General features: G+C 45.4%; 4 protein-coding genes across 4 annotated transcripts; 3 read left to right on the forward strand and 1 right to left on the reverse strand.

Moving 5' to 3' along the window:
* The first annotated feature begins 998 nt into the window (after positions 1–998).
* DFJ58DRAFT_743871 (uncharacterized protein) lies at positions 999–2,305 on the forward strand. Its single transcript, XM_041387279.1, has 4 exons — positions 999–1,465; positions 1,515–1,590; positions 1,646–1,800; positions 1,851–2,305. The coding sequence occupies exons 1-4, from the start codon at positions 1,118–1,120 to the stop codon at positions 2,187–2,189; spliced, it is 918 nt and encodes a 305-aa protein (XP_041246747.1). The 5' UTR covers positions 999–1,117; the 3' UTR covers positions 2,190–2,305.
* A 411-nt stretch (positions 2,306–2,716) lies between these two features.
* DFJ58DRAFT_743872 (uncharacterized protein) lies at positions 2,717–3,029 on the forward strand (the record flags this gene model as incomplete). Its single annotated transcript, XM_041387280.1, has 2 exons — positions 2,717–2,869; positions 2,917–3,029. 2 exons carry the CDS (start codon positions 2,717–2,719, stop codon positions 2,968–2,970), a joined length of 207 nt encoding a protein of 68 aa, XP_041246748.1. The 3' UTR covers positions 2,971–3,029.
* Positions 3,030–7,668: 4,639 nt separating this feature from the next.
* On the forward strand, positions 7,669–9,207 carry DFJ58DRAFT_839241 (uncharacterized protein; the record flags this gene model as incomplete). Its single annotated transcript, XM_041392512.1, has 5 exons — positions 7,669–7,683; positions 7,737–7,844; positions 7,892–8,590; positions 8,872–9,029; positions 9,102–9,207. The coding sequence occupies 5 exons, from the start codon at positions 7,669–7,671 to the stop codon at positions 9,205–9,207; spliced, it is 1,086 nt and encodes a 361-aa protein (XP_041246749.1).
* Positions 9,208–14,865: 5,658 nt separating this feature from the next.
* On the reverse strand, positions 14,866–15,033 carry DFJ58DRAFT_614047 (uncharacterized protein; the record flags this gene model as incomplete). Its single annotated transcript, XM_041380929.1, has 1 exon — positions 14,866–15,033. A coding segment is annotated over one exon (168 nt), but the record flags the coding sequence as incomplete, so codon positions are not given.
* Between the last annotated feature and the right edge of the window lie 252 nt (positions 15,034–15,285).

Consider the following 15,285-nt stretch of genomic DNA (forward strand, 5'->3'; position numbering starts at 1 on the left):
GAAAGTCCCTATGCAGTCTAATACGCCTCTATCCAGACCTCGAGTGCTACTCACCACCGCAATCAAAGCAGCCACGCCCATCCAGCAGCCTAAATTCCGCAAGGAACCGAACGATGGGGTTCGGCAGAGAGCTTGAAAGAGTCGACGTCCGATTGGATGACTAGCTAGAAATTAGACGTCCGCAAGGTCTCGGAAGTAATTCAAACGCGGCTGGCATTCGACCGAACGACTAGATTGAAAATATCCGAAAGGAAGCGAGTCAAACGCAAGCGTTCGATAGAGGGCTTGAAAGAGTCTATATACAGTCGGATAACTGGCCAGAAATACTAGATGTCTAGAGGGACTCGGATGTAAACCAAACGCAAGCGTTCGATTGGATGACTGACTAGATACACACAATGATGGAAGTCAAACGCAAGCGTTCGACTGAGGGCTTGCAAGAGTCGACGTCCGATTGGATGACTAGCTTGAAATTACCAGCTAGATGTCCAGAATGATGCAAATCAAACAAAAGTAAGAACCACGAGAGTTTAACATTGATGTGACTATATTTGGAAATAATACGTGTATTGGGACTTTTGAGACTTTTGAGACTTGTGCGACTTTTGAGACATTCGCAACGGCCCTCCTGGCGATCATAATATATACCAGATCGTCTAAAAAAGTTGTGGTAAGAGCGCGACCAATTTCGACAGACAGGGTAGCAACGAAGATAAGATCGTAGATAATTGACGGCAAGATGGGCTGCAAACCTTTCGGCGGCGTACTACTATTACATCCTTGTCTGTATTGGAAGATCTCCGAGAGCGTCGCACCAACGTACGGCAGCATTCAATTCACGGCAACCTATCATGACGAACAAAGGGCAGTAGTATTGACCCCATCCCCCAGTCAAATTTTCGCCCGCCATCCTCCTCGCATCCCAAGTCCACCAACATCCCATTGGCCTTTATTTTGTCTAGCAGTTATGGGTCGACCAGATCTGTTTGGCTTTGTTATCTAGCAACTAATGCTAACAGGCGTCAACAACCGTTGAAAGTTGGCACTTACACCGATCGATCGGATTAAGTGATAAGATCCAGAGCCCTACTTCGAACTAAGCCTTGACATTTGTTAGATGTCTAGCCTCGGAGAATATCTTGACAGCGATCGGGATCCGGAGTCGTCTTATGCTGACTCCATCCATGATCACCATGATGATAAAGCTACCCCCAGTCCAGTCGAAGAAAGTAGCCACGACGAGTACACCCCCCCCAAGAAGAGTAGAACCTCCTCCACCCTCTACTCTACCACCGAAAGTCGCTCGGAAAGATTGATGAAGGCAATCTCTAACAGAACACACGATGAATTTCGGAAAATGTGTAAAGAAATTTACGGCGGTCCCGTCTGCCTCATCACGCAGGTGATGGACCAGGTCTGTACCGAAATGGCGTATGTCATACCACGAGCAACCCAATACAGTATGGTATGCAGTTCTATGATCTATGAGAAGCGTGACCCTAATGTTTCTTCAGGTAACGCTATACGAATATTGCCTTGGCTTAGAGTACAAAAGTTGGCATGTTGACACCAGGACAAACCTTTTTCCTCGTACGATACACCATGTCATCTTTTGTGAGATTGTAGCACTGACGTTAGTCCGCAGTCAGCCCCACTTGGCATTCGCTTTTTGATACTAAACAATGGCTTCTCCTGCCGGACGCAGCGACAATGAGAGACGTCCATAATCGTGTCAAGGCAGTTATCGAATGGAGGAAAAGTCCCGACTCTAAACCGGGATTCATACCCCTCCGGTCACAGGTACTTGCGATCATGTCCCTCATGATATTGCTAAATTTACTTTTCTGCAGTGGCCATCCAATACCAAAACACGATACAGTTTCATATCGACATCCTATACAGCCCAGCACTTCGCGCTCAAAAAGGATGGAGACATTGTTATTTGTCAACATCCTTTTTCCAACCTCCCGTTGCTCGAGTGTCACATCCTCCCTCCATATGCGGTAATAAATGCAGCTCAGAAGTTGAGCAGAGATCAGATCGATGGGATCGTTCGTGACCTTCATGCGGAACAGACAAAAGAGTTCGAGGAACTGAAACAGAGACTCACCCTCGTGTGTGATACTTGGGACCTTTTCATGGATGCTGAAGACGTAGCGAAGGCTTGGGAGAAGCCAGCAGTAGACTGAATGAGAGTATTAGCAGTTAGATAGAATGTTAATGAAAGTGTCTCACCTCAGTTGACTGTATAAGCAACTGAGGTGCGTTGAGGCCAGGCTCCTTCCCAGCCCCCGATTCGAGTGTGAAGGGGCGATATCTGAGGGCACTGTGTGATAAGTCACATGATACAAGAAAAATTCAAACCCAGCATAACCTTATTCCCCTCACACTCTCACACCTGAGACACAGCCGGAAAAGTCCTGTAAACAAATGTGATGTATATCCTGAGAAAAATCGTGCATATTTCAACCCATTTGACTGTTGTGCGAATGATGGACAGTTTCTGGATAAAGTCACAAATATGCATAAGGATCAAACTCTATTGATTAAATTCAGAGTAAATTTGGCAAAAGCAGAGGGAATTTGTTTCATAATCTGCATACCTCGAATATTAACCCCATTTCTAAAATTTAATCCCCGACTCTACGAAGTAGAGAGAGGGTTCTGTGGTACTCAATTGCCTAATTCTCTGCAAACGGGCTTGTCCCAAATTCCCATGATTCATTACTGGAATCCCACGCACGCAGTACCTCCTGGTGCACTGTTGAAAATTTCTCTTGTTCATTTGACACTCATTCTCGACCTCCTACTTTCTGCACTCTCGCTGCAGGAGCTCCTTGTTACTCTTGTCACTATTGGTTCCTCTGATGTGAGTATACCATTTTGTTCTGCTTGTTCTTGCTGAACATTCACCAGGACATTTATGCTGAAGGCTCCATGCTGAGCTGCTCAGGTGGTCGACGAGTGTGACTACCCACCACCTTTGATCTTGCATGACATTACCAAATACCCCATATACTATGATGCTCTTTATTATCTGCAATATCACTCTCATCACTTCGAAACCCCCGAAAATTTTTGTGCATGGCTGTTTAAATTGCTCATTTCTCATCGCCATTCTTGTCGCACTTGTTCCATAGATTTTCGTGGTTGTGTTGCATTCAATGGAGTATCGGTTGTCATTACGCATGGCCTTGTCTCTCTGCCCTTCTGTCCAAGTGAGTTTGAGGCTTCTGGTTATTGACACTGTGCGCTTCTCCGGCATTTGTCTTCGTGTACTCATGAAGGTGTGGTTTCCTCCCTTCCAACTAAGTATGATGATCTTCCTGCATGGATTGGTTATAATAAACAGACCATCGTGAATCAACTCTCGGGTCTTCTTCTATCTGTACTTTCCCAATCTACCTGATCACTTCCGGCGACCCATCTTAAGCTGCGGAAAAAGGTGGTTCATGTTGCTGTGATCATACAGCACTTTGTTCGCACCTGTTCAGTGTTTGCTAACTTGCCCCGTTCAGCTATTGATGAAACCCTTTCAGCTGTTATACTACCTGCCGCTTGTGAACACCACTTGGTACCTCTCTTGTCTGCTCACTTCCTTTCCATGTACAAAAACGAGGTAGCTGAGGCCCTTCAATGTCCTCCTCCCGGCTGTTATGTGTGTGGCTCACTTGATTGTTCTTGTGTCCCATGGTCTGCCCTACCAATTGAAGTGCTTGTCTGTCGTCTGTGCATGTTAACGGTGGACTAGGGCAGACACAGAAGAAAGCAGACTCTATGAGGATAGGTGTTGTGATGCTACTCTACAAACAGAGCTGACTGCGTAAGTCAGTGGCTGACTAAGCTAAGGAAATCGCTGAAGGGCTGCCTCTGGGCTATGAGTCTACTATCGCTTGAGAGGCTGCCTCTTAGTCTATGCCTTGGGACCCCTGGTCCATGCGCTCCCCTAAAAAACAACAGGCGCCGCCCTTGATGCCTTCTTCATCACTCTAATTCTTCATCCTCTCTATCTTCTTCTTCTTCTTCTTCTTCATCTTCGCTCCGCTCTTCCGTTTCTTTCTCTGTCTCTTCGTTCTGTCTTTGACTCTCTTCCATTGTGCTTTCTGTATCTCCGTTGTCTTCTTTCTCCTTGATCTTGCGCTCATACTCTTTTTGTTCTTTCCCTAGTTGTGTTCCCTCTCTTGGAGTGAAAGCTCTTAGCCATCTTGTGCTGAACTCTCCCTTGAGTGGGATTCCTTTGAGTGTTTCAAGCTTGTATGAATTGACGATTTTCATTTTTATGCGACATGGGACCGACCACTTTGGTATGAGCTTTCGTTCCGCTTTGAACGTATAATCTAAATCGCTGCGATAAACCTGAACTAGTTGACCAGTCTTGAATATAACCTCACCCGGTGCTCACTGTAACAGCCTTTTGTCGAACACTGCTTTTCTCTTGATTGCGTGTCTCACTACTTCATTGTAACCATCTAATCGTTGTTGTTCAATGTATGCGACTTGCATTAACATGTCCAAGGTGTGTATTGCTGGTGTTGACAACTAAACCTAAAAAGAGTTCCTTGGGGAAAAAATTTAGCGCTGGTAGCAATTGATAATTGAGAGCGTGGACTGCATCGTCTAGATGGTCTGACCATGACTTAGGCAGTGTGTCCCATGACATTTCTTGATCTTCTCCTATGTTTGGTGCGCATAGTCATTTCAGTACATGAAGCAGGAGCTTATTCGTCCCTTCTACTAGGCCATTGATCCATGGAGAGTATGCTGCGACGGTGTGTAGCTTGCATCTTCTTGCTTTGCAGAATATTCTCACTGCTTCGTTCTTGAAGTGCTTGCCTCCATCTGCCATAAACGTTTCCGGCGGTGTAAATGCGTTGAATATACTGCTAAGGCTCTCGATTGTCGTCTTCACGCTGCCTGATACTTTGAACTTGAATACCCAGACGTGTTGCGAGAATGTGTCTAGGTAAATGCCGAGCGTGTTGTATCTGTTCTTTCCCTTCAGGAGTGTTAGATAATCTCCAACTAACAATTCAAATGGGTGTCGCCTGGTTATTGGTTCAAGAAGTGAGTGTATGTGTGTAGGACCGAAATTTTTACACTTAGCGCAATCTCTGATAGCATCTAGAATTGACGTGTCTAGCTTGGGGCTGCATATTCAGTCTAGCAGGGCAATCTTGATTGCGTCTTGCCCCCAGTGACCTCCTTCTGTGTGTTCCTGCGCTGCTAATATTTTAGCTTCTTCTCTTGGGACGCACTCTACCTTTGCTCTTGCTCTTGTCAATGTGCCTCCTTGCAGTTTCCAGAGTTTCTCATCCTCAATGATGTATTGTTCTGCTCTGTGGCGTGCTCGGCGCTTCTCTCTGATGTCTGTGGCCTGGTCTAGGTTGTAGATAGCCTCTATGACCTCCTTGAACACCGGTTCATTCACGAATCCATAAGATTTTGAATTCCCGATCCTGAAGCAGCGAGGCCCCAAATGATCCCACCAGTAGTATTAGCAAGACTGATAATCAACACACCCTTCTCCTTTGCCTTCTACAGAATCTCCCTCATCTGGCGTTCTGGTTCACCTTTGGCGCTCAATGCAATGGCCTTGATACTTTTGTATCCCAAGCACTCCATCGTACTTGGGGTATTTCAATCTTCAAGAGAGGGGTATACAGGGAGAAGCGTTTCATGTGTGCCCCAGTAGAATTTCTGGGTGTGGTGCCCACCAATCATACCTGTCATAAAGGGTTGCACACACTTACAGCTGCAGTAAAAGTCCAATATTCCCTGGATGGCACATAGTTGGAGACCATAGACGAAGCTGTGGGTGTCTTCGTTGAATGGTCTGTATGCAGGCCTGGAGCGCTTAGTGCCGTTGTCAGAATTGAAATGGATGACAATATCACTGAGCTCAGTGCATTTGTTGTCTGCAGACTGCATGGATGGTTCTGATATCGCTGGCCATGGGCTTGGGAGCTGCAGGTGCGATCTTGGGGGAGCTGGGTGCAGTGGTGGGATGCTTGTGGGTGCTGTTGATCTATTTATTGGAGTCGAGTATATCTGGTCCCCATAGATGTTCCCTAGTGGAACACCCTATCAGATAGACCTTCATGCAAAAGTCACATCCACACACCTAACCTGCTTATAAGCTGCATACCGCTCACCATGAGACTTCGCAGGTGTGCACTCCTAGCATGGGCTGTCCACCTTGCCTTAGAATATTAGTTCTTAGTAACATACATCTCAAAATGCGGATTTGCTGAAAAGCCACTCACAAAGTGCTTGCGAGCATTTTAAATGTGGTTAGATCAGGTATGGTGTCCGTTGTGAAAGAGAAATAGCGACTAGGCTGTTAGAAACTAGCGCTACTTATCCAAATAGGCGCGAGTGTAGTATTTGTCCCAAGAGGACTGCTATTGAAGCAACTCCCTACTAATATGCAAGGAAGTGATAGCGCGAAGGACTAATAACCTAAGACCAAAAATCAATGACTAGCGCTATAGCAATCAGCGACAAGTGAGTTCCGACAGAGAAATGTGCGTATAAGTGAGAAGCACTATGCAAGTTGTTTTATGCGATAACGCTATGCGACGTCCGACTAGCGACAGCGAGAAGAAATCAAAGGGAGCGAAAGCGAGGAGTAAGGTAAGACAGTGCAAGTGAAATGCCTGGTAGCGACTAGATTGTAGCTCGACTACCGATAGTGATCCCAACATTGCGAAAGTCAAACTTATGAGGGACACTTTAGCGACGCGCACTTAAAGCAAGTCAAGCGACACACAATCAGAGACATTGGCAAGAGCGGAATCGATTGCACCAAGACTAGGATATAGCGACTAAAGTGACTCCGACACCAGCAAAGGTCCGGGTAAGGGAAGTACTGTACTGTATGTGCAACGGGTCATTTTATCATACTGCATAGAAGTTCGGGAGTGTGTAGGCAAGATTAGTAGCAACACTGGCGAGGGCATGATGTAGCGACAAGTAATAAGACATGCAGTGCAGCAGAACACGAGGATACATGTAATAAGACCTGTGACTGATGAGTAGCGACATTTAAGGAAAAATAATGCACCAGTGGAGGTAGGTGGACATAGGTAAGACATGGGAGGACAGAATACCTAGGCATCAGACTGGGCAGCGCGCTATGGGAGAACAGCGGTTCCAAAGTGGATAGCTTGGGAATGATAGTGCTGGTGACTAGCGCCTTACTCTTTTCCTCTAGGCAAGGCAGAATATGCCTATGACACTCATACGCGCCCAGCGCTGGTATGATTGTCACACCGTAACCATTCGTTTTTGGTTATGTTACACCCTGAAGACAGCTCAGCAGGTGATGACTGTACAGTGAAGATGTGTAGTCTGCGGACTTTGAAAGACTTAGTAGTTTTGTCTGCAAGTCACTGACAGGCTGGCAGCACCAGCCAAAGTCTACAATGTAAGTCTGCATCTCTCAGTTTACCCTGATATTAATCACAGAATCGGGCACATGCCTTTGCAGGTTATGTCCCAACTGCAAATTGAAAGAATTTCCATCCATTGAGGTGCTTATTCTGCATCTCAATTCCCATTCTACTTGTTGGCTGCCTGAAGTACGACCACAAGAATTACCTGTCCCTCCTGTATTCCGTCGAGATCCTGTTTCAAGTACCACCAGTACTTGTCATCCAAATTCCAGCTATGTCTTCAGTGTTGGTAAAAATATGCTCGACAGATTGGAAGACGATGAATATGCATACCGGTGAAAGATCAACCATTACTACCCTTTCCATGACGAAGGCGAATGGGAATTAGGGAAGTTCTTAGTTGAAAACCTCACTCAAATGCAAATTACTAAGTTTTTGAAGCTGAGATGGGTAAGTATGATTGTCCAAGCTATAGGTACAACTCTGATTGTATACAGTTTGACAATCACGCAAGATCATCTTTCACCACAAAAGATAGACTCTTGGACTGGATGGACTCGCTTCCTTGTTTTACAAAGTGGAAAGTCTCCAAAATGGAGTTTTCAGGTTACAAGACAGTCCATCCCATCGAACTCATTTGGCGCGATGCATTGGAGGTAGTCAAACAACTATTTAGTGATCCCATCTTTGCGAACCATATGACCTTCATCCCGCACCGTGTCGATGCCCGAGATCAATGTGAATATGGAGATTACATGAGCGCTGATATGGCCTGGAAAATCCAGGTTCGTTCATCATATTCATGTGTTCCTCACCGAGTCACAGAAAGACTTGCAATTTTCTGGGACCACCTCCCTGTTGGCGCAACCCAAGTTCCAATCATCCTGGGATCCAATAAAACTGCTGTCACGCGACTTACTGGGGGACTCAAGATGCACCTGATTTTCCTCACCATCGGTAATATTGATTTGGAGGTTCGCTCCAAAGCGACATTACGAGCTTGGTGCTGCGTTGCCTACATGCCGATCACAAAGTTCCGTGTGCATCCGGATTATCAGAGTATTCTCCAAGCATGGCTATGGCATAAATGTATGGACCTCATTTTTGCTAACCTCAAGGCTGTGGCAGCAGAGGGATGTTTCATGCCCGACCCTTTTAGATATATTCATTATGTTTTCATGCCACTCATTGCTCATGTATGCGACCTACCAGAGGCTACCATGATCGCTGCAGTCGCTAAAAATGCATCTCCTCTGACTATGTCGAGTGGGTTGGCATGCGCCACTTCGTGAAAGGCATCATGCATGTCAAGCAAATGACAGGTCATGAATACAAAGATATAGAATGCACTATTGTTGCATCAATTGCAGGTGCCATTTCACCTAGATTCATTTGCGCAATCCGCAGCCTCGTCGACTTTACGTATCTCGCACAGAATCCAGTTCATTCACCCCAATCACTCTGAGCAATGACACAGGCACTTTCGGATTTTCATTCTTTCAAGGATGCTATCATTGCAGTGGAAGCAAGGAAGGGGAAGAATGGCGTCAAAGAAGATTTCTTATCCCAAAACTTGACACACTGTAAGGAACTTTTCCCCCGGACGGCTCGGCAAAGCAAGGACTTTACCGAGCAGTGCGTTCATATTCTCAATCATCAAGAGTCCGCGGAAATATTTGACCTATACGCATTGCTGACTTCTTGCAGAGCGCCACTGGTCAATGCCATACATGCTGAAGATGAAGAGGTCGAAATCACTAATCCTGCCCTCTCCTGGGTTTCCCGCATACTTATATGGTCAAAACTGAAATAGGTTTCAAACTTTTGAAAAAACTTCTTTTTCTGGCCTGGTAAATATCATAGAGGGTACTTCCAGGATTGATATGAGCCAAGAATTAAAGAAATTGGTGGTTGGGTTGTGGAGATATGGTCGAAATACTGACTTTTTGACCTATCTACTGTATTTTAATATTATCTCAGTATGAATGTCTTCCATATGGTCCAGGACCATTACCAATCGATTCCTACACTTTATAAACCCTAGGACAGTTATTTTTAGTATCAGCCTCAAGTTAAAATCAAGCACAGCAAGATATATGAGGCAGGAGGGGGGAGGAGGACCTTGCATATCTCAAGAACATGATTTTTGCAGGGAAAACGGACTACACCATCATGATCCGATGGGTCAGGAGCCCCCATGACACATACTCCTGTAGTACTGGCAAGTCATGGGAAGTCTGTAAAAATCGATCTTTTGGGGGGGTATCAGGAAAACTGACATAATCTCTATTCAGACATGCTGGAAATACTCTGGGACCATCTCCAATCGATTTATGTGATCATAAAACACTAGGAACACCCTTTGATATATCGGTATTTACATAATATCAAGATATATGCTACAGGTGTGGGAGGGGGACCTTGCATATCTCAAGAACATGATTTTTTCTGGAAAATCTGGCTTGACCATCATGTTCAGAGGGATAAAAAACCCCCAGGAAGAATACTCCTGGAGGACTGGCAAGTCATGGGAGGTCTAGAAAAATAGATCTTTGCGTGGGGGTATCAGACAAGTTGACACATCACAATTCACACAGGCCAAAATGACTCTGAAACCATCTCTAATCAATTAATATGATCATAAAACATTGGGAACACCCTTTTATACATTGTATTGACATGAAATCATGCCTCTGGGCACAGTGGGTAGGGGGAGGGGGTGGCATGTCTCTGGAATATGATTTTTTCATACCAAACTAGTGCTGCCATCAGAATCATATGACTCAATAACCCCAGAAACAAGTTCTATTTGAAGCCAGGCATGTCATATCAAGGCTGAAAAAATCAATTCAGTGAAGCAGCATGACAGGGGTGGCACTGCTTACATAAGCAAAAGCGGTCAACTTGAACATAGGTGGGCAACTTTGGAACATTGACTTTGATAGATCAAATTGTTGCTGCTGCTGACTTGTCACCCTTTTATGAGGATCCCATGCTTTTTGACTTTGTGCTTCTGAGGGCTTTGGTTGTTGGTTCAACCCCTTCAGGGGGATCACACTTTTTGTTGGTGTCACCCTCTATGAGGGTCAAACCATTGTTAATAGTACCAACAAGTTCCACTTCTGGGGGCATTTTAGACTTTGTGATTCAGAGGGGTATTGTTAGTGGAGAATTGTCTTTGTGCACAAGCCTATTCAAAGACCCTTTAGGTCGAATATTTTCTGCTCAGACATTGCAGCCAGGTATAGCAGAGACCAAACTTTGGAAGATTATAGTCCATTGTCTCATTCTTGTATTACCCTCAGCTAGTGCTGCCGTGGTCCGGTTTGGTCCGGTTCATAGAGGGTTGAGCAAGAACCGAGAACCGAACCTCGAACTGGACCTTTGCGAACGGTTCAAAATGGTCAGGTCCGGTTTTTTTTCGGTTCGAACGTGAACCGAACCCAATTTTTTTTACAGCTACCAAAAAAAACATAGACAGAGTATTTGTACGAATAGCTACATGTCCAACGAAGCTGCGTGTCCCTCAGCCTCTACTGCTGCAGAAAGGTGCCCATTCCAATATGCTCCCTTCAACAACTGTAACACCGTGAATGTGGAGGTTCCCATGCGAGATGAATGCTGCCAGCTTTCGGAACAGGTGTCCGTCCGCCATTTAGATAGCGTGTTTGTTGAATCATGATACTATCACCTGATTCGGAATGCACAATCAATGGGTAATGCACAATGCACTTCAGAGCTCACAACTCAACACATATTTCATTCAGAACAGCCGTAGAACAAGTATTAGCATATTCTCAATAAACCTACCAATTCAAAATTTTAAAATCGACGCTGTGGAGCCTTCCCAAGATGAAACATTGCGCAAGTGTACCCACAATGAGTGATTTTTGGACACTAAAATGAAGATCCACCCAGATCCCATTAACCTATCAACATAGAAACTTCAACATATATAAAATACACCATTCTGAATCTACTCCAGGTGTTTTTATGTCAATAGACCGACAGCGCAGCGTGCTATTCACAATTCATGAGTGCAGCGTGACAGTCAGGCTAAATCAGGAAATCACACTTGTCGGCTTGGTTGAGTCTCCGCTTTGTTGCATTTGGCAGAATCGGTGGCATTGTCAAACGGTGTGGCTTTGAGCGCTGTCGGACTTTAGATACTCTTGTGTATTGGCATGTATTGGCTGTGGTGCCGCGCGTGACATAGCGTGACGAAATTGTGCATTTCTATTGTGTTTTCGACATCTCAACTTCCACTGCTGCCGCTGCAACAAGCTCGCAACAAAATAAAAAAAATCTTGTTGGGCCTAATGCGCAGAGACCTAAGGTATACACTACAGTAGATCCAATATGAATGTGTGTTGTCGTTGTGTTGCTATTCAGCAATGAGTGTAAATTGTGCATTTCCCGTCAAATGATAGTAATAGAGGAGGTATCACAATTAAGGAGCACCGCAGCTTCTTTGGGGGATAATTCTGGATTTGCCAGGTTACGGAGAACCATGTCAACATATATGCATGTAGATACTGCTCATGGAGAGAAATTCGTGCCATCTTTGCTTGCAAGTTGTTAATCGATGACAAGCGGTAACTTAGTACTATGTATTGTGTATTATATAATCTGCGTCTGCGCAAACTGGGGGGTTGTAAGCATAAGCACGGATAAGCATAAACCGTAAGCTCCCAGGTGTGAGTTCCCCTAATGCATCGCGTGGTTTCTTTGTCAGCTATGGTTCAATTCTGCTTGGCACTTTGGTGACCGTACCTGGCCATGGTGATTCCTTGAATCTTCGATTCCGATTTCCCGACACATGCCGCCACCTCCCCATCCGGGCCACCGCCACTGGCCAGCTCCAGCGCCTTCAGAATCGCTGGTGCTGTCCTCAGTAGTTGCCAGCTTCCCCAGGCCACACCTTCCACTGGCCTTCTGCACCTTGCGCTGCTCTCCTGCGTCATCTGTCAGCAGCTTCCTGCACCGTGGCCCACCTGCCCTCACAACTCACTTCAATGCCCAGGTTTGGACCCAAGTTTCAGGCCGGAAAAGCCCTACGGGCTTTTCGCCCATGTACTCAGCAACTGTCTTGTGTCACCTTACTTTGTATCTCATGATGTCCTCCGCAGTATCAATACCATTCATGCTCGGAGTTGTGTTTCTCAAGTTAATAACATTTTCTCCCTTAGAGGCCGCATAGACCTACCCCACCCGACAAATGCCACCCAGCCTTACTCTTGAAGATTTGTAAATGAAACTTTGTTTAGAATACCAGTTCAAGGCCATTCAATTTGTTTTTTTATGTATGACATTAACTGAGCGCAGCATGTTTGAACTGCTTCTACGGTAGGAGGTTTGTTCTAGTCACCATCAAATTATGACGATGCATGTCTCCAGCGCTGTGTCTGTAACACTTTTTCATTAAATACGATAAAGTGCCAAAGTATTCTATGCTTCAGCTCTAGATGCAGCAAGTTAGGCTCAGATGACATTGTAAATATTTACAGTAAGATACTTTGACGAGGCAAACTTGCAAAGGATTCCAGGAAGGTATTAGTCATGCACTAACATTCATTAGTGACAACCATCTTGTTTAGAAGAGTCGATGTCCTTCATTTTGGTCCACATATCTTGGCAGTATTGACTTATTAAGTGTCCTCTTAACTTGCTCTCAATAACTGACTTACATTTTCGAACCGCTGCGCATCTTTGGCTACTATGAATAAATCTCCAACCTCTGAGTCTGTCAGCTTCCTAGCATCTGTTACATTGAGGTCGAAGAAGTCAGGCAAAGTGTTCATTGGAGGTGTCTACTCTTAAGGTGCGTCATGGTGGCCTATCCATTATCATCTGTCCACTAATGATATATTTTAGTGTTGGTGTTCAGTCCATCTGCGCTTCGGTTGTGACTCGTTGGTCTATCCATGGCAGCTGTTCCCACTGCTGTATGTATCAAGAGGGCATGTGTTGCAGGGAGGGTTGGATGCAGGTGGTGGGGCGCACATTGTGTTGACGAATTAGAGAGCAGGGAGGTTTGCAGTTTGCTGAGGTGTTGCACTGATGGTGTGTTTTGCACTTAAACCGTGTGTCCGAGCCATTGATCACCCATGCTGCCTAGGGCACTCTTCCAGGAGTCCCATCCCTACCTCCAGCACCCTCTCACTATGTTCAGAACCCTCCCGCTACCTATCACTACTTCTCCCACTACCTGTTCCTCTCGTTCGTTTTTGTAGCCTCATCTGATCAATATAACACTGTGCTCCACTCGTGCCTGACAATATACTGTTTCAAGTTTCAAACCACTGCATAGATTGCTGTGAACATAATACAAGTAACAAGTGAGATATGGTGAGCTCATCGTCACCAACAATGAGCGTGGCTGTGTCACATAATATGTGCTTCATGGCGTTAGCAATAGGTAAGGCCACCATTGGAGCTCGAGATCCATTTGCGATGCTATCTAGATTTGCCTAACTAGTTTGTCCAATGAAGCATCTTTGACAAGCAAATATACGGGGGGCAGGCCCAGGCAGCGAGGCATGACAGGTCTGCTAGTTAGCACATTGTTATGCATCATAATCAATGCCAATGAGCAACGTTAATGCATGAGTTACCTCTTCTTATTAACAGACTTAATGCATTATACACCCAGGGACTGGTGCAGACGATGACAACGTCCTTCTTGACCTATTTTATTCATATTTGGACAGCACTGCTTAACAATCACCTCCCTCGTCACCTTGCCCGCCCTCAGAAGCCTCATTCACATCAATGGTATATCCTTCCCGGACGTCTGGGTCCTTCACTACGATACCAAGCATAACTTCTAGTTCCTGTGTTCGGCATGGACCACAATGATTATGTCGTGCAATATTTTTGTTCGGGCGTCAAGGCGTTGATGGCAACTGCAGACAGTTACATAAATTAAATCAACGCCAAGGTAGGGTCTAGACAATTATACAGGCTACACGCCTCGGAATAGACTAGGATCCTTGTCTCGTTTCCGTGGTGATTATGGGGAGCTCAAAGTTAAAATGCCCAACACTGAGCAGGACCCATGAGAACCCCTTTGGAACCCAGGTCGGTTGAGGCCCAAACTTGTCCGGACACATTTTGAGGATTTTTGTCCGGATGCCGTCCTGGGTCCACCTGAGGGGTGAATTTTGTCCGGACTCTGACCCAGGTTACCAAAAAAATCTCAAAAAATGTGTTTTTCTTATTCTAAGTAGCTAGGTGTGTTTAGAATAGCCAAAAAGAATCAAAAATCGCCTTCTTCATCCCTCTGTGTGGCCCCATTCCTCGAAGTCCTCTTGCGGAACAATTTGGCAGCTTCCGCCAACTGAGGCAAAGCAGTTGATAGGATATCGAAGTCCGTGAGGTCTGCAGGTGCAAGTTCGAGTACCGAGTGCGTTAGGTTGGGCTTAGATGAAAGTAGACAGAGAAAGGCAGTAGAAGGAAGGAAGGCACAGTGGTTGCATTGGAACATGGCGGTTGCATCAGGAATGGAACGAAAATGACGATGAAAATGTTGCTGGTAGATTTGGACGCCAAGGTACGAGACACCAGCAATAGTGTCTGCTTTGTCAACAGCAGCGTGTTTGCCGTTTTTACCGCCACCTTTCGAGTATATTGCAATCACTGAGACTGTGTCAGCGATTACAATGACATAGTAGCACAAACTCACCTCGGCTGATGCGAAGGCCCCACTCCGTGTATACAATCGCAAAGTCATCAACTTTGAGGGGACGGAGTGTGGATATACGCGCATCATCGAGAGACCCCAGGAGTGGCAATTTTGCCGTTTTGAAAATGTTCTTCCTGCGAATGATAGCCTGATAAACAGAGTCAGCGTACAATGTCTAAATATATTGACACACTGACCTTCTTTACT

The sequence above is a fragment of the Suillus subalutaceus genome, assembly GCF_016647625.1.
Source record: "Suillus subalutaceus strain FC151 chromosome Unknown DFJ58scaffold_24, whole genome shotgun sequence".
NCBI classification, from domain to species: domain Eukaryota; kingdom Fungi; phylum Basidiomycota; class Agaricomycetes; order Boletales; family Suillaceae; genus Suillus; species Suillus subalutaceus.

Excerpts from the sequence above, each read along its gene's own strand:
- DFJ58DRAFT_743871 (XM_041387279.1), top strand. The coding sequence starts at position 1,118 with ATGTCTAGCCTCGGAGAATATCTTGACAGCGATCGGGATCCGGAGTCG. Across the intron at positions 1,466-1,514 it reads GAGCAACCCAATACAGTATG|GTAACGCTATACGAATATTG; the intron begins GTATGCAGTTCT and ends ATGTTTCTTCAG. Across the intron at positions 1,591-1,645 it reads CAGGACAAACCTTTTTCCTC|TCAGCCCCACTTGGCATTCG; the intron begins GTACGATACACC and ends GTTAGTCCGCAG.